Source organism: Mercurialis annua, linkage group LG6 (assembly GCF_937616625.2).
Source record: "Mercurialis annua linkage group LG6, ddMerAnnu1.2, whole genome shotgun sequence".
Classification (NCBI taxonomy): Eukaryota; Viridiplantae; Streptophyta; class Magnoliopsida; order Malpighiales; family Euphorbiaceae; genus Mercurialis; species Mercurialis annua.
This window is the reverse complement of record NC_065575.1, coordinates 47,158,450-47,171,912: the sequence shown is the minus strand read 5'-3', so window position 1 is coordinate 47,171,912 and position 13,463 is coordinate 47,158,450. Positions and strand designations below refer to the sequence as shown.

Genomic DNA, 13,463 nt, shown 5'->3' with positions numbered 1-13,463 from the left:
TGAATACATAAATTTATTTTGCTTTTACTATGGTTCTAAATTTTAATCTCAAACGTCTAAGCCAGCTCCATTTTTATGGTGTTTTGCCTACGAGTTTAAACATACTGCAGATGAATTATAATAATATCTCAATTTTCACTTACTCTGTTGTAGTAATTTTTTTTTCAAGTGAAAAGCATACAGTTTTTACCTAAATTATTAAAAAAAAGTTCTCATGTTCTTTCTCGTCTTTTGTAATTTTAAAATTCGATAGCTAAATTATAATAAATTAATGTTTCATAGATAAAATGAAATAAAAATCGATACTCCAAATTATTATGAACTATGAGACTTTTCCTATAATCTTCACTTTCACAAATTACCTTTTCTCTGAAGCATGAAAAAAAGAACATCAAAAGCAATAGACAAATATATATTATGACAGGAGGATGCATATATTGATATTAGTTACAAAAAAAAAGAACATTATAATATAAGAATTGAAGGATTAGAAAGAATTAAAGCATTCGTGGTCAGATGAATTGGAGTCATCGCATGGAGTGTGATTGTGTCTGCCTTCGTATGTTGTGATCACCATTCGACAGTCTTCCGATAACCTTTCAACTCTTTTCTTCACTCGACAATTGTTATGAGTACACCGATAGTAACTTCTGTCAAACAAATAACTCATCTCTATTTAATTTATATGCATTTCAGCTGAGTCAGCACCAATTAATTTCCTATTCTGTTGCCATCAAAACATGAAATTTAAGCTCTTTTTAACTACTATACTATACTATATAATTACCACACACGGCTAAAAACCTCTTTTTTCTCTCTAAAAAAACCCTAGCCGCCAAGAGTTTTCTTCTTATTTCTTCTCCGGCTGCCGTCAATGGTTTGATTTTTGTTGTTGACGGTAGCCATCCCTTTATTTATGTTATTTTAATTTGATAGAATATAATAAATAGCGACTCTTTTTCATTTTTTTGATGGATTAAAACCTATCAACGAAGCGCAATTCATTTACCAAGAAGTGAAGATAGATCGAAGATCTTTCATCAATAAAATGAAATCGTTTATGAGCTATATTAGTTTTATTTGTTTTTCATTGTTTGTTTTTTTTCTGAATGTTTTATGTTGCCCTTTCATTATGAAAGGTTTGTTGTCCTTTCTCTGTGAAAGGTTTGTTATCTCCTTTTTATGTAGGAGTTTGCTGTCTCTTTTTTATGAAGGAGTTATCAAGTGGTGATTGAATGGAATGCTCTGAGTTTGTGGGTGATTGGATAAGTTTTGATCGACGAGTGATCGAAGACTGCACTTATTTAGCGAAACAATTAATAATTTATTTTTATTTTCGTAAGTAAGATCTGCGAATCAGGCAGCATGTTGTCTGTTCCATGTCAGGTCATCGAATTTAGTTTTCGAATTATTCCGAATTTCTTACAAATGTAACTGTTTCATATTCGATTTAATGAGATTTGATGATTTCAAAAAAAAAAAAAACTACTATATAATTCGAATTTTCAGCACTGAATTTTTTTATGTTATATTTGAATCTTCATTTTTCAATCAAGTATATTCCTACTCTTCCGTTATAATTATAATTTTTTAAAGTTTTTTTTTTCAAAATATTTGTCTATTACAAATTTCAATGGCAAAATTTAATATTTTTTTCATTATGGTCCTTTAATATAGTTAGTAGATGTAAATAGAATTTTCTTTTCGATTTTTTGATATCCTCAACGGGTTTCAACTATAAAACGGCACCTTTAAACTTTCCACATTCAGACTAATTTCCATTCGAACTGGATAGGTCCCTTGCGGAAGGTAAAACTCTGACCCCAAATTTTAAACGGCTGCATACATGAGTACGGTTCGAACCCGCGACCTCACTTAAGTAAGGAAAGCGCCTTACCAACTCACTTGCATCTTGGGATTAAAAATATTTATTAACATAGTATATGAATGACTGGTTATTTTGTTATTAATATGAAATATTAATAACTTCTTTAATATGTATATTTTGAAAAAATGACAATTAAAAGAGGGTTGAGTGTGTACCATTTATAGGTTTATCCATAGTGGATGCAAAATCTTATATATTTATCCATATTTGTGCATTATCCAAATATTTTTACAAAACGGTTCTCAACATATTATAATTAATTATTTTTTATGATTCATAATATTTGTTATATTTATTTATTTTATATGAATTAAGAAAATAATAGAATAATATATTTTAATTTTTATAAGTTTTTATTAAAATGTTCATATTAATTACTATTTTTTTAGATTTGACTAATTCTTTTAGTCCCACTAAGTTATTTATTGACGGGGATAAATTTAAAAAAATAAATTCTCTTGATATTTTAAAGTGATAAATATTTATAAATGAAAAAAAATATATATATTATAAACCGGAGGAAGTATAATTTAGTAATGTGACATTCATTTTTCCCAAAACACAATAATCTGATCAATTTATGTCAAATTTTATATATGTGGCCGATGATTGCCACATAGATAAAATTAACTTGGATTTGTAAGATAGCCTCATGTTATTTGAAAAAAAAATATCGGGTTATTAAAAGGCTTAATGTCTCAAAATCTCCCGACTTTTTAATTCATTTTCAATCCTACCCCGACGTTGAAAACTGGTCAATTTTACTCTATTTTGCATCTTTGTGTTTCAATTGTACCCTTAAATATTAAATTGATGTTTTTTTTTGTTTGGAAAAAATTAAAAAACGTTCTCCACGGCATATATTAACTGTATATGTTGAAAATTTATTTAGATTTTGTTAAATAAATTAAGAATTTAAATTAGTTTTAATTTGATTATGTTTTTTAGTTAGTTTTTAAAAATAAAAGACTTATTTGTACTTTTTTGAATGGAAATAAATTTAATTCTATCTTTAAACTTAATTAGTTAATTAAATAATTTCATCATTTAATTAAAAAAAATTGAAATTAAAAAATTAGGGTATAATTGAAACGAGAAAATGCGAAATAACGTAAATTTGACCAGTTTTCAACGTCAGAGTAGAATTGAAAATGGGCTAAAAGGTCGAGATTTTTTGAGGTATTAGGCTTTATTAAAATGCAAAAAGCTAACTATGGGATAACCATTATGTAAAAGTAAAATATAAGGCAAAATAATTTTTTATATCCATAGTTTTGACCAATTTATTAAATATATAATATCCTTAAAAATAATTTAAACATTCAGATTTTTCAATTTTATAAATTGAGATATATGCAGCTCCGAATTTAATAATTTTCATTTTAAATTCAAATAATTCTTACTAAATTGAAATAAAAGAGCAATTGTGTAAAATAATTATTCATAGAATTAAAAAAAATACAAAATAAATTTCAAAAATAAGTATAATTTCAGGCTTGAGTATAATTGTCCGTAAAATTAAGGAGCAGAATGTCCATATTATCTTCTTAAAATTTATTTAAAAAAATAGGTCCAAATTGTGGATATAAAAGATCATTTTGCCTAGCCTCACACATATTTAACCTTTTTTGGTACTGAAATTCTCTTTCAAATAATATCTTATATATGACTCTGAAATGAATGAAAACTTTATAAGAATGTCAAAATGAGTTAATCAATGAATACCAGGATCAATTATTGGTTAGTGCTAGTTCATGCAGTTCCTATAAATTGCTTAATATTGATTTGAGACGGTTAGGGTTTTCATTCAACTCAAACTTCTACTGTCATAACTGAGTGGTTTCCTTACAATAGGGAGGGTAAACACTAAACACTAAACAGGAAGGCTCAAAATAATTTTAAGAAACTGTCAATTAATGCCATTGTTTTTTTTTATACATAATAATAAATAATGCCAATATTGTTAATATAACCTGCATGTAAAAAGCTCGTACTCTTATATGGAAATTAAGCAGCTTTTGTAAGGAAATGAGTAAGATGAAATTAGATTTGAATAATGAAATAATTAGAAACATTAATGCTGTGGGTAGCTGCTTGATTGAAATAGTTAATTATTGAAGAGAGTGAATTACCTAGGATGAAGGCTATTCTTAACAACTTTCTGGCCATATTTTCTCCATTTATAACCATCATCAAGAACATCCACATCACTTCTTGTCTGAAAACAGAATCTTGGCTCTCTTAACTTTCTCCTCACCTTCATTTTGCTCTTATCTGAAGATGATGAGCTCTTCCACCTGCCAAAATGTAAAAACATTCAGCCTTTTTATCCATTGATCAGACGAATAAAGTCAAAAGTGAAGAGAAAAATCAGATACACAACAAGCTTGAAGAAATGGTGGATTTGAGCATTATGTGTATCAAGACTTTTCATGACTCTATAGCTATAGCACTGTCCCTTCGGCATGTGGGCTCTTTAGATTGTGTTGATAATGATGAATATTTTTGGCATATGATATATGCACAAGTATTTTTCATATATATGAATGATGAAGAAAACAAAAGATAATAAACAAAAGAAGAGCAGAAGATAATTAATACCAAGAATTATTGTTGGCATCGTTTGCAGTAGCAGTGCAATTTTCTTCATGAGTAGCCTTTGGATCGACCTATAACAAAGAATAAAATACTAAATAATATTGTGTTGATGAAGACCTTAATGAAAGAATCTAACAAACCTGGTCGTTATGACTACTAAACCCTATAAGAGTAGTGGCGGTGGTTGTTGTGGAATTCAGAGGTTGAGAGTGCGACGGTGCTAAAAAGCTCAAAACATGGTTTTCTTCAAATTGTACAAATCCCATTTCATGTGGCGTAGAAAACGACGTCACTTGGACTTCATAATTTGGAACTTCTCTCTCTCTTCCTTCCATTAATTCTTGAGCTTATTAATTCCTTCTTCTAACTTCCTATCGGCGGCAAGCAAGAACTGCGGCGGTGGTGTTGCAGAAGGTGGAGGAGTGTGGTCAACAAGTAAACGTGGAATAGAATGTTTCAGATTATTTGTTGTTAATCTTCTCCTATATTTCTACCCAAAATAAAACACTTATATTCTCTCTCTCCTATGAATAACAACAGTAGCTGCAAATAATTAAGGGAATATTTGGTTTTCTACCATGAAATTATGGACCATTATATTATGATCTTAGGTTTGTGAAATTCTTAGGTTTATCATTTATGTAATAAAATATCCTAATATTAAGATGAATATAATATTGAGTGTATAATAGTGAGGAGTTCATTTTCAAATCTAAAATCATTCAAATTTGTATATTTTGGATGTGGTTGGACACTAATTGATTTTATATGCGAGATGAGCGACTCTAATCTATTATTATTATTATTATTATTCATTTGTCACTAATTAATTAAATAATTTAAATTCATAATTCTAATACCATAATCTGATCTCGTGTTGTATATTTTTAAACTGACAGTGTCAGATTAATTGATTGTTTTTTTTTAAATCTCATTTGATTTATATATTGAAAATTTTAAGAATTATGGTCTAGCTAATTAGACGAAACGGTATCTGTGGTATCATGGCAGTGCAATAACTTGCAAGTTTAATACTATGTTCAAGACATAATTTTTGTTTTATTATTTATCCTACCACACGTTTCGTTCTCCCATATACGCGTTCCATTTTTCCCCATTGTACATCCACAATTTCTTGCATTTTCAGTGGGGAACATTGACTTTATGTGAATTCAATCTTTTCAACCTTCTATAAATCTAATTAAAATTATTAATTTTGTCAATTTTAATTTAATTTTTAAAAGTAAACACCATTCTAGTTTGATTTAAAATTATTTAATTAACATATGTACATTAAGACAATTTTGAAAAAAATACGTGTAAAACTACAAAAACTAAATTATTTTAATAATATACATAAAATATAATTAAAATACTTATCAAATAATATATATTCTTAAATATCATGAAAATTAATACAGGTTGATTTCGTTCTTGGTTTATAGATTGTGAATTTTAAGTATTAGGGTTTGGGTTTGTTATATGCATGACCAGTTAAAGACCCGAAATCAAAAAAGATTATATATGTGGAATGGAGAAGGTTATGCCTTTGGCTGTCCTTATCATCCAAAAAGGATCTAGTCATTATATGAGTTGGCATTAATAAAAATAAATTTCTGAATGATTTTTTTTTTTGAAAAATTGATGATTGTACATAAACTTTGTTTTTTTTTTTGGTTTAAAGTTATCAATTATCACACTCTTCAAAGGATGAAAACTGAAAACAAAATTGATCACTCATTAGAAACATAGCACTATTGGAATTGAATAAATATTTCATTTAATATTGAAACGTTGATGTAAAGATTAGAAGAGGATGGTGTGGTTGTTGTTGTGGCAGCAAATTTTGTAGAAATGTTGATAAAATGTAAAAGAAAGGCAATGTTGGGAAAATAAGTCTGAGGAGGCAATGAGTAGACAGGTAATTGAAAAAGGAGGTGGCCTCTCAAATGCTGCCAAATCCAGTTCCAATGCCAAAATATGAAGGGCCTCTATGTCCAAGAGATTCGATTTGAGGAAATTAGACTCAGCACTTTATCAAAAATAATTTTAAAAATACTTGAGCATCTTTTTTTTTTTCTATCAACACTTGATTCCACCTTTTTATTTCGTCTAGCACTTAATTCCACCTTTTTATTTCATCCAACACTTGATTTCACCTTTTTATTTCATCCAACACTTAACCCAACTTTTTTATTTCGTCCAACATTTAACTTCATTTTTTTATTCATCCAACATTTAACTCCATTTTTTAAGATTTAGAATTTAGATTTTAGGATTTTAGGGGTTTAGAGTTTATGATTTTAAGGTTAGGGTTAGGGTTTAACATGATTTAGGGTTTGGGGTTTAAGATTTAGGATATAGGGTTTAGTATGATTTAGGGTTTATCATGATTTAAGGTTTAGCGTTTAAGATTTAAAATTTAGGGTTTAGAGTTTAGCATGTTTTAGGGTTTAGAGTTTGGAGTTTAGGATTTAGGGTTTAGGCTTTAGCATAATTTAGGGTTTAGGGTTTAGTATAATTTAGGATTTAGAGTTTAGAGAAATAAGATTTTAAGTGTTAGGTTTAATGTTTTTATTAAATCAAGTGCTAGGTGTAATTTATTTTCTTTTGTAAGTATTATCCGCAAATAAAAACGAACATAAGCATTTTTGAGATTATTTTAACAAAATCAAGTATTTTTCAACTTTTCCCATTAGATTTAGAGATGGGCACATACTGACCACCGTAGCAAAATCGGATGCTTAGCCTTCAATCAAATATTTATCAACTTTCAGCAAAAATAAATTAATTATACTGTAATGATAAAAGAATTACTATATACGTTTATTAAATGTATCATAATTTTTTAAATTTTATCGGTTTAGTTCAATATTATTTTAAGTACCAAATAAATCAATAACTATTTTGAAATGTGTCCAATCTAACGTAGCACAATATTATAAACACCATATAAATTTTATATACTTTATCGTTTTCAAAAGAATCATAAGTTATTTAGTAACCCTTGGAAAATACTTGACCAAAGTGATAAGATGTAAAAAGAATCGCAAAACTATTCAAAAACCTGCTTAATTTTTAAACTACATTTTAAACATAAAATTTCATCCTAATTTTTTTTTTCACACTTTTTACTTTCCCTTCTAGTTATATCATAGAATATCAAATACCTTAAAAATATATTACGGATATATCTCTAATATATAATATATCTCTAGTACGAAAAATACTAAATAAAAACATTTAGCCTTTTAGTCACAATGGAAAAAGAAGAGGTATAAGTTGAATTTAAAAAAAAGTATATTTATAAAAAGGTTGATTGATTTTATGTTATTTTTGTGAAATCTTCAGAATTTAAAGAATATGGTGTGTGTTTGTGTGTATAGTTACGGATTCATAAATTATTTTACTTTTTTTTTATCAATTCTGAATATAATATATTAACTGCATTTGACATATATAGATTATGTATGATTGGAGAATTTTTTTAAGAAGCCCCATGTTTGTTTAACTTTAATTGCAAAAGACTGTAGTCATATCTGAGGTAACCCTAGGCACTTGTTTTATTGAACGGCAGGCTGGAATCTAAGAGAAATGTCAATCAACTTCAGCTGTTCATCATCATCATCACACTACTGCTTAGCCAAACAAAATATATTTAGCTTTTATTATTGTTTTCTGAGACACTAAATTCCATTTGCAAGATGATCATAATTTTCTGATAAGATTCTTTTTATTCCGTGGTCGGTTCAAGAAAATTATTTCCTTTCTTTTCATTTCACATCTCTCTTACAATAAAATCAAACAAAACCTAAGATTTCTTTTTCTGCTAAAAGTAATATAACATGGAGAAATCACCCGGCAAATAAATCGTCACCCTGATATCCTAATCTAACTCCAAATCTTTGAGTTTATAATCGTCCGGCAGTTAATCATTTTACGATCTCATACATATAGTATAATTCACGTTATTCTGAGGTATAAATCAAGAGACAAATAGTGAGTCTAAAATTTATTTTATACATAACCATTTAATAATTTACATTAGAAATTAGTGTTATGTGAGTGATGATAATGAAATTGCAGTCCAGATGACAAAAAAGAAGGTATCGCATCAGAGAAATAGAAATGGGTGACAAATTTAAGTGACTTCTTCTGTATGTCATAATAATTGCAAAACATGTCAGCTCATATGTGACCTACATTACTGTCTTACTTGTTTAGGGATATGCAGAAATCACATTAAATCTAACTATTCAATCAAATTTATCTCTTTGATTTGGTTTGATTTAATTTTTTTGGACACAAAAACTTTTTTAATTAAGATTTGGAATAAACCAAACCAACTAATTTAATTTGGTTTGAAAGTTTGTTAAATTCTCTTTGGTTTAGCTAAGAAAAAGTAAAATTATAATTCAATTTGGTTTAAATGAATGCACACTCATACACTTGTTAGATATACATGTGTATATATAAGCCAAATGGGAGAAATTTATTTGAAAGAGCACAACAAGATAGATTTGCGTTATTTTAATTTTATATTATTTATGCTCGGCTCGAAATTCATGCCGTGTTTGTTCGTTTAAATGTTATACGAGTTGAGCTCAAACTCGTTTATTTAAAAGCTAAATGAACCGAACTCGAGTTTGATCATTTAAAAGTTCAAAAACTCAGGGACGGAGGCCTCACTTAAAAAGATTTATTACCTAGACTAATGGATTAACTCATTAGACGTAATCAAATTTGCAAAATATAACTAACAAGCAGTCTGCAATTTAGGACATTTTTAGTTAATTTAATAAAAAAAATTCATGGAATTAACTCCACTATCTTATAACAATAATATTGAATTTGAATGAGTCTAAAATACTAGTAAGGTTAGAAAGTGTGTGCATGAGTAACTCAATAATTTATAATTTTCTCATTAGTTATTACGGTAAATTTAATATTTATAAATACACATGATGTGCAACTCAACAATATAACTATTTTCTCATTAATTTTTTTAATTCTCATATACTCATTTAAAAGTTTAGCACCGTTCATCAGATTTCAACTTAAAGTAAGCTTTTAAATATAAATTTGTAAATTTTGTAATACGTTTCTTTAGTTTCTATTTTATCTTACATTAAAAAAATTAGAAAATTAATATTTTAGTTATAATTATCGTTTTAATTTTTTAAAATTTAATTTGTGCCCTACCTCAATTTTAAGGCTAGCTTCGTCACTGCAAGGACTTGAGCTCGATTTCAAGCTGTTTTGCACCAAAATGAACAAACACACAGCAAGACGAACATGGACAAGGCTCGATTAATTAAATAAAAATAACATAGTTTTAATCGATATATCATTTTAGGGGTTTAGAGTCATTTACGAGTACTCAATTGAGCTAGTTTACGAGTTTATAATCGAGTTCACATACAAATTTGTTTGCGAGTTTATTTGGCACGTAAGCTCATGTACAACTCGTTCGGCAAGTAAACGAGTTAAATATCACTTAATTCAAGTTCAATTTGTTTGTATAAATGAACATAAATTAAAGTTAAAGTTCGTTTATTTAGATTCACGACTGAACTCTAATCAACAAAATTTATCAAATTGAACACGGAACTATTCACGAGCGGTTCGATTTATTTACGGCTCTAGAGGGTGGTCACCAGATTCCGTAACTCAAGAGTAGACGAATCAAGTTAAGGAAATGAAAGAAAAAGCAAGGTTTAGGGTTAGGGATCCGACAAGTTGATGATTTAAAAAACGAAAATCAAAGGAGTAATGAATAAAAGATTATAATTGGAAGCAATAAGAGAAATTTTGGGGGTGAATTCTATGTACCAATCATGACCTTTCTCAATCAATCTTCCAAATTTAATGATGGTAGAGTGAGGCCATCACATATTTCGTGGTTCCCACTTCTAAAATTCTTTTCTTTTTTAGTTTGGCTTCTTTTTAGCTGAGACCTCTCATTCTTTACCCACTTTTTTCTTTTTAAGTCCTTATTAAGGCTATCAACACATCAAAAATGCACACTCACTCTTTTCCACTTCATTAATTCACTATCTACAATGAAGAATATTAAATTTGAATTCTTTGAGACCAATTTAGGATTCTTTATTAATTAATCAGTATTTGTTTTTTCAATTTTAAATATGTTTGTCATAATTAAAAGTATAAAATAATTATCATTGGAAAAATAATAATTTATTATTAATAATAAGGTTATATTTATTTAGTAATATACCTTTATATTTCCTAATTAATTTGATATGAATAATGAACAAATCATGTATTTTAATGTTATTTGATTTCACTTCTGTAATTTTTGGTCAATTTTTTGTAAACTAATATAATATAAAGCATACATATTATATAAATTTTATAATAAATATAAATGAAATTATATGTGTATATTGAATAGTAAATATAGCTTTTTTAGCTAAAATCGAACTAATTACTCATTATATTTAAGTATATATAAATTTTATTTAATTTCTAATGAAATAGTATTTCTATTTTTAATTTGTAACTCGGTGCAATCTGACTGTTAAAACTATAAAATCGATTCAGTCAGATTAATTCTATTTATGTTTCGGTTATAGAAATGACTTACTCACACCGGGTAAGAATTTAAGGATATAAATGTTTTCTATCAAAAATGTAAGGGTGTATGTGCACCTTTTGCTATAGATTTTGTTCGTGGCTAGGGATGACAATGAGGCGGGGTGGGGACGGGGAAGCCATCCCCATCCCCATCCCGCGTCAATGGGAAATCCCCATTCCCGTCCCCATTTAATTAATAGGGATAAAATCATCCCCGTCCCTATTCCCATGGGAATCTCCGTTCCCCGTACAATTAAATGTAATTTATAAATAATTTTATTATTTTTATAAGATATTTAAAAAAAATCATTATAAAAAATACTATTATCTTTTATAATATTATATATTTATAACTAAATAGAAACTAATAAAAAAAATAAATTAAATTATTTAAAATTATAAATAACACACTAAAATTTATAATGTAATATAAATATACATAAATATAAATCGGATCCCCATGGGGACGGGGATGGGGATCTCCATGGGGTGGGGACTATACTCCCCGTCCCCTCCCATTCCCGTGGTTGGGGAATGATTTTCCCCCATCCCCGTACCCATGGAGTAATTGGTGGGAATTTCCCGCCCCATTAGGCGCGGGTCCCCACGGGGAACAGAAAATCCCCTCCCCATTGCCATCCCTATTCGTGGCCATGGGTTTTGAGAAGCAGATCATAGCCAGGGCCCAGTTTATATAGTTTCCCGATCAGGCCTCAGAAAAGTATGGCCTGCCAAAAAAATATATGGGCTTTCTTGATATTGAATGGGTTGTCTTGTATTAAAAATCAAGCGGAGTTCTAATGGGAGAATATTCCAATGCAATTAGGGTTTCATGATGCTACATATACTTCAAACTATGCTCCCTTCATCTTCTCTTCCGTATTTGCTCTCTCTTGTATTCAACTGTACAACATTAAAAAAACGCTAAAAATGGAGCAAACCTTCATCATGATCAAACCTGATGGGGTCCAGAGGGGCCTTGTAAGTTTTGTTTATATTCTCTGTTAATCATTTTATTAGAATTTGTTAATTCTTTTATGTTATCATAATTTTAGTTTGTCTCTCTATGATTGATTTGGAAGTTTGTTTAATAATTTGGTTTTTAATTTTTCAAATTTAAGTTGCTGTAGATCTTCAAAATATAGATCGAGCATAGATTATTTGGCGGACTGTTCAATACTGATATTTTTTAATGACTTTGTTTTCCTGTGTGGTTTTGTTTAGCTTCTGTTAGCTGATTGATTACCTTGTCATTTCAGGTTGGTGAGATTATCAGCAGATTTGAGAAGAAAGGTTTCTCCCTCAAAGGTACTTTGTTTGGCCTAATTTCGTGTTTTATTGTCTCTTAAGTCCCGATTGAAATCGCTATTATTGTTGATTAAATTGTGTTTGGATTCTTCAAAAAGATTTAAGTAAATTGTTTTAGGACTGTACTACTCTTTTTAATTAGTAAATTGATTTGTTTGCTAACTGTATCTCAGTACTAGTTGATTATTAATAAAAAATACATGCTAAAAACTGTGATGTAGTCCTGTTGTATGTGAAGTGTAAAAATTGCAAAGTTGTTTTTTATTAATTGAATTTAGGTGCTAAAAATTGTTTTTGGTCGTTGTTTGAATTTAGGTTTGCAGCTTAAGACTGTGGAGCGATCCTTTGCTGAGAAGCATTACGCAGATTTGTCTGCCAAGCCTTTCTTTAGTGGACTTGTGGACTACATTATCTCTGGCCCTGTTGTTGCTATGGTTTGGGAGGGTAAGAGTGTTGTAACTACTGGCCGCACAATTATTGGAGCTACCAACCCTGCTCAATCTGCTCCCGGAACTATCCGTGGCGATTTTGCCATTGACATTGGAAGGTATCTTATTTCACATCTGCTTGTTCATTTGATAAACACTACTGTATGTTTGGTTTCACTTATTTTCTTTTTTAAGGATGAAATTCAATTTGGCCAACTTCGTTCTATTGTTCTACACGATATATTGAAACTTCAAGCATGTTTTATAGTGTGTAATTGTTGTTCCACTTTACAGGAATGTCATTCATGGAAGTGACTCAACTGAGAGTGCTAGGAAGGAAATTGCTCTTTGGTTCCCTGAGGGCCCTGTGAGCTGGGAAAGCAGTCTTAACCCATGGATCTATGAGTAAACTATCGGCTGCTGAATTCTTGTGTGCTGCCAGTAATTTATTTATCCTATTTATAATGTTTGCTTATCCGTGAACTTAGGAAGTTTCTTATTCTAATATGCTAAGAACGACCTATGTAGGTCTTAGCTTTTGATGAGAAAAATGAGAATTACTTATAAAGTTATTGGTGTGATTGTCCTTTCAGTAGCCTTTTTCTATGGTTTATTTGATTGAGCCATCAGCATTTACTTAATTG

At 29.0% G+C, this 13,463-nt stretch overlaps 2 protein-coding genes across 2 annotated transcripts; one reads left to right on the top strand and one right to left on the bottom strand.

The window, feature by feature from the left end:
* Positions 1-391: 391 nt before the first annotated feature.
* Positions 392-5,105, bottom strand: LOC126686233 (probable WRKY transcription factor 12). The gene is made up of 4 exons (XM_050380278.2): positions 4,627-5,105; positions 4,490-4,557; positions 4,021-4,185; positions 392-650 (listed from the first exon to the last, which is right to left on the bottom strand). The coding sequence occupies exons 1-4, from the start codon at positions 4,819-4,821 to the stop codon at positions 488-490; spliced, it is 591 nt and encodes a 196-aa protein (XP_050236235.1). The 5' UTR covers positions 4,822-5,105; the 3' UTR covers positions 392-487.
* Positions 5,106-11,917: 6,812 nt separating this feature from the next.
* LOC126686500 (nucleoside diphosphate kinase B) lies at positions 11,918-13,411 on the top strand. The gene is made up of 4 exons (XM_050380560.2): positions 11,918-12,064; positions 12,343-12,391; positions 12,707-12,938; positions 13,114-13,411. Exons 1-4 carry the CDS (start codon positions 12,014-12,016, stop codon positions 13,226-13,228), a joined length of 447 nt encoding a protein of 148 aa, XP_050236517.1. The 5' UTR covers positions 11,918-12,013; the 3' UTR covers positions 13,229-13,411.
* Positions 13,412-13,463: the final 52 nt, after the last annotated feature.

Excerpts from the sequence above, each read along its gene's own strand:
- LOC126686500 (XM_050380560.2), top strand. The coding sequence starts at position 12,014 with ATGGAGCAAACCTTCATCATGATCAAACCTGATGGGGTCCAGAGGGGC. Across the intron at positions 12,065-12,342 it reads ATGGGGTCCAGAGGGGCCTT|GTTGGTGAGATTATCAGCAG; the intron begins GTAAGTTTTGTT and ends TTGTCATTTCAG. Across the intron at positions 12,939-13,113 it reads TTTGCCATTGACATTGGAAG|GAATGTCATTCATGGAAGTG; the intron begins GTATCTTATTTC and ends TCCACTTTACAG.
- LOC126686233 (XM_050380278.2), bottom strand. The coding sequence starts at position 4,821 with ATGGAAGGAAGAGAGAGAGAAGTTCCAAATTATGAAGTCCAAGTGACG. Across the intron at positions 4,558-4,626 it reads TTAGTAGTCATAACGACCAG|GTCGATCCAAAGGCTACTCA; the intron begins GTTTGTTAGATT and ends TCTTTGTTATAG. Across the intron at positions 651-4,020 it reads AAGAATAGCCTTCATCCTAG|AAGTTACTATCGGTGTACTC; the intron begins GTAATTCACTCT and ends TTTGTTTGACAG.